Raw genomic sequence first — 7,909 nt, 5'->3', positions numbered from 1 at the left:
CCCTGCTTTGCACCGCAAAATTCTCGGATGGCTTCCACCGTTTCACGTGAATAGTACCGTATATGTGAATAGTGCGGTATACGTGAATAATGTCGTACACCGTATACGTGAATAGTGTCGTACACCGTATACGTGAATAGTGCCGTACGCCGTATACGTGAATAGTCCCGTACGCCGTATACGTGAACAATTCCTGACTCCAAAAATACAACCAATAGCTCTGATACCACTGTTAGGAAATTGGTGGGTGAAGCAGACACGCAGCTAAAGTAAAATTGGGAGAAAAATAAAGAACGAGCACAATAGAGGATACCAGAAATTACGTGGTTCGGCTTTTAGCCTACGTCTACGGGCGAAAACAGAAGGAAATATTTTACTAGTGAAATAAGGATTACAAGTATTGTAATATTTTGGCTCACAACCCAAAATCCCAATACACCCAATCTCTCACTCACTAGACTCTTTGCTCTGCAAGAATTATCTCACAACTCTCGACTCTCTCTACAAAATTGAATGCCTCTCAAAATGAAATTGAATTTGCTCATTCTCTTCGTTTCTATTTATAGAGAAAGCTTTGGCACTATTCATCAATTATATATTATTATTTTTTCTTCTTTCTTTTGTCAAAGCCGTGTGCCTCTTATTTCTTCTTCAAACATTTATAGCTTCTAGATTGCGACTCCTCATTCTCCATTCTTCTTTTGTTTTCTTTTCCAACTAAAGATGGTGTTGACCATCTAGATAGCCCATTTGTTTGACAAAATATAGATCAAGTAAATCCTATCACCAAATGATACGAAATATAAGTAATCTAAAATGTGGTTCAAATTGAAAAGTAACAAAAAATTATACCAGAGCGCAAGATGTGGGAGGATCCTTTTGCAGATCCTTGAGTTCCTTCAAAATACACTTTGAAGCCATAACTCTTCAAGGGATTATTAAAATTAAAGCTACAACGAACCTTAAGACCTGCAAAACTGTAAACAAATCCATATACAACTTCTTAATTAGACTAGCCAAGCTTGTAAAACCACAAATTATTTGATCTACTGCATTTGAATCAAAAAGTTTAAATCAAAATTTCGAAAATACTAAAAACATAACGACACAAATTGACCTTGCGTGGCAGAGAACAGGATCGTAGGGCAATAGCGTCGAGAAAGTGAAACGGTGAAGCAGATCTACGTCGTCAAGCCGCCCCTGCCTCGCTCCTCTAACAACCCCTTGCTTTGTTCTTCAACACAAATATCGTCGAAAAAGAACGTTCGGTGTTACAATGGATTCACATAAGCGAAAACAAACAAGCTAACCCTAAATAGCGTGAACAAATCAAATCTTGAAATTATGAAAACACAATCGAAATCACGGCATAATTGATTCACATGAGCGACGACAAACAACATGCAAACAATAAATTGGACCTGAGGAGTGGCTAAGAGGCCGGGATGGTAGAGAGACTTTTGTTGAAGAATCGCTTGCTGCACCAGTGCTTGTTGCTGCTGTCGATGCTGCTTCAACCTCTGGTACTGCATTTTCCTTCAGAATCGAAGGATTTGTAAACTGTTTGTCGAAGGATTTGTAAACTGTTTGGTTCCTGAGAAAATTTCGTTAAGGTTTCTCGAGAAAATGAAAGAAAAGAAAAAAAACGAAGAAAATGAGAGAGTGACGAGAGAAGCAGCTGTGTATGACTGTTTTCGTTTAACACTTAGGAAAAAAAAGGAAGAAAGAAAGTTTAAAGTACCCAAAACGGTACAGTTTTGCTAGCATTTTCTTTTTTTCTTTTTAATTATTAAAATGCACCTTTTGTTTTTTTTAAATAAAATAATATATAAAATTTGGGTCAAATATGGTCAAAGTAATTTTGTCTATCACGATTTCTTGATAGATTAAATTTCTATCAAGATTCTATCATAAGTTCGTGATAAATAACAATCCTATCATAAAGCCATCACAAAATTATGATAGAAAATATTTCTATCACAAGACCACCATTAATTTATGATAAATTAAAAATTATGTCACAATTCTATCATAATTTTATGATATATCCAGAATCTGTCATAAGTTGTCTGTCATCTATTAATAGTTTTCTTGTAGATGCGCAAAAAATATAGGATACAAAGCAGAACAAATCATGGTTTTCGAGGGGTTCGCAGAGATTATTTTCTTAAACAGATGGCGACTTCCGAAAGGGTTAAACCCTAATTCTTATGGCTTAAGGAGATAGATATAACATGGAAACCTAGCTTACAAGATAGGGATTATTTCCCCTCGACGATGATCATATGACTATGCGAGACGGATCTTTTGATTTTAGCCTTTTAGTGTGACTACAATTATTTTAATTATCTACACATGCCACGATAATTTTGAAATTATCTACATATGCTTTAAATAAAACAGACCAAGTAATTAATTCCGGTAAATACCTTAGAATCATTACAGTGCCTTTTGGAATTCTCATAAAACCGAACACTAAATTGGAAACTAATTCATGTTTTTGGGTTAAAAGAGTTTAAGGATATTATAATCGAAAGGAGGTCTTGGTATTCTTATTAAAAATTTGGGGGTTTACTTGACCATTTTCTCAATCCTTGAAATTATAGGTGTCCTTTTCCATAATAATAAAAGGGTCATATCATTTTAATTGTCTTACCAAACACGCGTCAATAAGAAATTAAAAGTCATACTAAACGCTAAACTGCTGATTTCAAAAATGAAATAATGTATTAAATCACATTCACAGTTAGGTCACACTAGCTATCATGTTTTAAAACAGAAACGAATTAATGCGTACGCTTTGACAGATAAACACAAAGTGAATGAATGAATATTGAATATTTCTCGCATTCCCTAACTGCCAAATTAAAATACGGACTTGACTAGCTTACAGAATCTGTAAGCTACAGACTGCAGCATCCGCCGTTGGATGTGGAGTGAGAAACTAAACAATAGAAAATCGGATGGTGGGATGACGGGAGATGTTTGTTACAGAATCTGTACCATAGACAGGTCCTTAAAATACATTCATTATTCATTGAACAGAAGAAAGATCATGCAATTTCCTCGAAAGCATTTTTTTTTATAGCTAAATTCTCTATCAATTCAACTTGAGGAAAAAAAAATCTACTTAAAAAGTACTTAAAACAATATTTTCAAACCTAAATCAGCTTTATTTTTCTAAAAGAAAAAATCACAATCACCGCCTGAAGTTTTACTCAGAAGAAACTCGTACATAATAAGAGAATTTTGGTAATGTGAGCAAAAAATTTCTACAATTTAGGAAAATATTATCGAATCATTTATAGTTCATCAATTGAGCCAACTCATGACTTTTTCCCCAATCATAAGTTTGTAGTTCGTTTTCTTGACCGAAAGTCTTTGCTTGAAGAACACTTCAATGTCGTAAAAAGAAAAATTACCCTTTACATTCCATGTGCAGTTGTTTGTTCTATTTACAGTAAAAGTAAATACTAAATTGATATCCCATGCCATGCGTGACTTCAAAGAGGCTTTTCACTTGATTGTGTTTAGTCGCGTGGCATCTCAAAGAAGCCATCAAAATTTTTAGGCAAGAAGGTCAGTATATGGAAAGAAGGTTTGTGAATATGAAAGTAAGAGTAAATGTCCGTTTCCTCCCTATAATTTGAGACTGGGAGCCAATTACTCAGTTAGTCTATACATTTTAAAATGAAAAAAGAAAATCAAAATGTTTATGCTATGTATTTGTTTCCGTTAAAATCTACCTCATTATATCCAATAACTCTAGAAGTAACGGTAGAGATTTTCTGGTTAATTTTTAAAACTTTGTGTAGTAACTTTTATGCAGTAACTGATGATTGACTCAAACGAAGGGGAAAAGAGAATTTACCCCAGAAAGTAAACCTTTTTTGTGAAAATCAACTCTAATATATGCTAACATCATCAAATATTTCACGGATCGGTTAAAGAATATGTAATCATACAGCTTTGAAGAAAAATTTAAAGAAAAATTTGTACTTTACTTGGGCAAGAGAATCCTTGCGCTATAAGGTTTTTAATTTATGAGAAATTTTCACAATACAATTTTTCTTCTTGGATATATTATCTCAAAATATATTATTTCAAATGGAATGACATTGAACAATGTGTAATGTATTTAATTCACTCGTAACTTGTGAAAGTCTATTAATTACCACCGGATAAATGACACGCCATATCTTTGTTATATGGTAATCAATAAAAATAAAGAAAAATAAGTAAAACTATTAATTCCTTCCTTTATTGCTCGAATGTAAAAGCCTGCATAACCTACAAATGTACAATCCAAATTTAGTAAAACTCAATAGTGTTGCGAAAGAAATCATAATGACCAAGGAAAAAACCAGGAAACAGAAGCAGCTTGTCAGTAACAATCATCCGAGAGAATTTCTCTGTGACAGTTAAGAAAGGAAGCTACAGTGCAAGTTCTTGGCTCCTCGCAAAGCCCTATATATAAAGAGAACCCATTCACAGACTTACAAACTCGTTCCATTGTTACAGATTCTTGATCTTTGTCCTCATTCTTTTTTTTTCAGCCATGTCTCTGACTCTTAGGTCTCGGAAACCAACTGAAAATACAACGCCGGTCAATGAATTAGATCATGACCTCTTGATACTTTCAAAACGCCACCAAAGAAGGTGGCGAATGGCCTTCAGGGTCATATGCTTCACCAGAGCTCTTGTTTCAATGTCCAGAAAGTGTCTTCAAAACAACAACCAAATCTTGCTTCGCTCGCTCTCTTATGTTGCCGTCGACATTAGTACCAGTGACGATCATGAAGTTCCCTTTGTCGGGGTCGACAAGCAGATGCTCTCAAAGATGGTGAAAGAGAAGATTTTTGAGTCCTTGAGTAATCTTGGAGGAGTTAATCAAGTTGCTGCGATTCTTGAAAGTGATACCAAACGTGGCATTAGTGGCAGTGAAGCTAATCTTGGTCACAGGATTAGTGTTTTCGGAGCAAACAGGTACAAAAGACCAAAACCAAAAAGCTTTATAAGTTTTGTTTTTGAGGCGTTTAAAGATACAACTATTATCATACTCTTGGTTTGTGCTTTACTCTCTCTGGGGTTTGGCATTAAACAAGAAGGCTTGAAAGAAGGTTGGTTCGATGGCGGTAGCATCATATTTGCTGTATTTTTAGTTGTCATCGTCTCTGCTGTGAGTAATTTTAAGCAGAGTAGACAATTTCAGGCTCTTGCTGATGAGAGCAGTGATATAAGAGTTGAAGTTGTGCGAGATGGCAGGCGCCAGGGTTTGTCAATCTTTGATGTTGTTGTTGGTGAAATTGTTTGTTTGAAGACTGGTGATCAAATTCCGGCTGATGGGTTGTTCTTGAACGGCCATTCTTTGAAGGTTGATGAGTCTAGCATGACTGGGGAAAGTGATCATGTTGAAGTTGATGAGAAGAGTCCTTTCTTGCTTTCGGGTACTAAAGTGACCGATGGCTATGGCTTCATGCTGGTCACTTCTGTTGGAATGAGCACTGCTTGGGGTGAGATGATGAGCTCAATTAGCCACGAGTTGAATGAGGAGACGCCATTGCAAGCTCGGCTCAACAAGCTGACTTCTTGCATTGGGAAGATTGGATTAACAGTGGCTGTTCTTGTGCTTGCGGTTATGTTGATTCGGTACTTCACAGGAAACACAAGAGATGAGACGGGAAACAGAGAATTTCTAGGGAGGAAGACGAAGGTCGATGATGTGATGAATTCTGTGATCAACATTATTGCTGCTGCTGTCACCATTATTGTTGTGGCAATTCCTGAAGGCTTGCCTCTTGCTGTTACTCTTACGCTGGCTTTTTCGATGAAGAGAATGATGAAGGAACATGCTATGGTAAGAAAGCTCTCTGCTTGTGAGACTATGGGCTCTGCAACAACCATTTGCACTGACAAAACAGGCACTCTCACTTTAAATCAAATGAAGGTTACGGAATTCTGGATTGGAAAAGAAGCAATGACGGGCAATGCTAGTTCCTCAGGATTAGCACATAATCTCTACGAGTTGCTGCAAGATGCAGTTGGTTTAAACACCATTGGTAATGTTTACAAATCGAATTCTGAATCGACTCCCGAGATTACTGGTAGCCCAACTGAGAAGGCAATTCTTTCTTGGGCTGTGCTTGATTTGGGGATGAATGTTGATGAACCGAAACAGTGCTGTAAAGTAATCAACGTGGAGGCCTTCAATTCAGAGAAAAAGAGAAGTGGAGTTTTGGTGAAGAGGATCCGCGAAAAGACTGTTCACATACAGTGGAAGGGAGCTGCAGAGATGATACTGGCCATGTGTTCTCATTATTATGTCAAAAGTGGGACAATCAGAGTCTTGGATGGTGAAGCGAGAAAGCAAATTGAGATAGTTATCAAGGACATGGCAGCCAAGAGCTTACGATGCATTGCTTTTGCTCACACCAAAGTTGCAGAGGCTGATGGGCAGGTTCAGGAGAAGCTTGAAGAAACTGGCCTGACCTTGTTGGGCCTTGTGGGCTTGAAGGATCCTTGTCGTCCAGGTGTCAGAGCAGCAGTTGAATGTTGTAGAAATGCAGGGGTGAATGTCAAGATGGTAACTGGAGACAATGTGCACACGGCTAGAGCCATAGCTATTGAATGTGGAATCCTGAACCCTGATGTGGGTTTAAACAATGATGATGCAGTAATCGAAGGTGTGAAATTTAGAAGTCTCTCAGCTGAAGAAAGAGTGGCAAAGATTGAAAGTATCAGAGTGATGGCAAGGTCTTCCCCACTAGACAAGCTTCTGATGGTTCAAAGCTTGAAGCAGAAAGGCCATGTTGTAGCAGTGACTGGCGATGGCACAAATGATGCTCCTGCTCTAAAGGCAGCAGATATAGGACTCTCGATGGGAATTCAAGGAACTGAAGTGGCAAAGGAGAGCTCAGATATCGTCATTATGGATGATAACTTCACCTCTGTAGTGACAGTTCTGAGATGGGGACGATGTGTGTACAACAACATTCAGAAATTCCTTCAATTTCAGCTCACAGTCAATGTTGCTGCTCTTGTCATCAACTTTGTTGCTGCTGTTTCTTCAGGAAAAGTCCCACTGACTGCTGTTCAGCTGCTCTGGGTGAACCTGATAATGGATACACTAGGAGCATTGGCATTGGCCACTGAGCAGCCCACCAATGATCTCATGTCAAAGCCTCCCGTTGGCCGATCCGAGCCTCTGATAACAAAACTCATGTGGAGGAATCTCATCCCTCAGGCCATTTATCAGGTGACCATCTTACTGACTCTGCAATTTAAAGGAAGATCAATCTTCGGCGTGAATGAAAGTGTTAAAGATACCATGATTTTCAATACTTTTGTCTTCTGCCAAATCTTCAATGAGTTCAATGCTAGGAAACTTGAGAAGAAGAATATATTCAAAGGGATACACAAGAACAAGTTGTTTCTAGCAATCATTGGAATTACCATTGTTCTTCAACTCATAATGGTAGAGTTTCTGAAGAAGTTTGCTGATACTGAGAGGCTGAATTGGGGGCAATGGGCAGCTTGTATTGGCATTGCAGCTATGTCTTGGCCAATTGGTTTTCTCTTCAAGTGCATTCCCGTTTCTGGCACGCAGCTGCTTTTCAAGCAAAGAGCTTCATGAATCACAAATCCATAATCAATTCTCTATCAGTTAATATTTTCTTTTATCTTTGTTTAGTTTCTTAAGTTTCCTAGCTCAATTTGTAAATATAAGTCTAATAGCTAATTACTTCATAGTGAAATTTATTTTGAATAAAAGAAAAAATTCTATTGCTTCATCAGGTCCTTAGAATTTCATTTGACCAATTAAATATATGGTTATAAAATACATATATCTTTAGCAAGTACTAAACATTAAACTTGGAGAAGAGGATTCCTTGACTATAAAAGAAGTAAG

The 7,909-nt window shown here is 37.3% G+C and overlaps 1 protein-coding gene across 1 annotated transcript; it reads left to right on the top strand.

The window, feature by feature from the left end:
* The first annotated feature begins 4,312 nt into the window (after positions 1 to 4,312).
* Positions 4,313 to 7,702, top strand: LOC18042573 (calcium-transporting ATPase 12, plasma membrane-type). The gene has a single exon (XM_006432592.2). It carries the CDS (start codon positions 4,559 to 4,561, stop codon positions 7,631 to 7,633), a length of 3,075 nt encoding a protein of 1,024 aa, XP_006432655.1. The 5' UTR covers positions 4,313 to 4,558; the 3' UTR covers positions 7,634 to 7,702.
* Positions 7,703 to 7,909: the final 207 nt, after the last annotated feature.

The sequence above is a fragment of the Citrus clementina genome, unplaced genomic scaffold (genome assembly GCF_000493195.1).
Source record: "Citrus clementina cultivar Clemenules unplaced genomic scaffold, Citrus_clementina_v1.0 scaffold_5, whole genome shotgun sequence".
Taxonomy (NCBI): Eukaryota; Viridiplantae; Streptophyta; class Magnoliopsida; order Sapindales; family Rutaceae; genus Citrus; species Citrus x clementina.
This window is presented reverse-complemented; position numbering and strand designations above follow the sequence as displayed.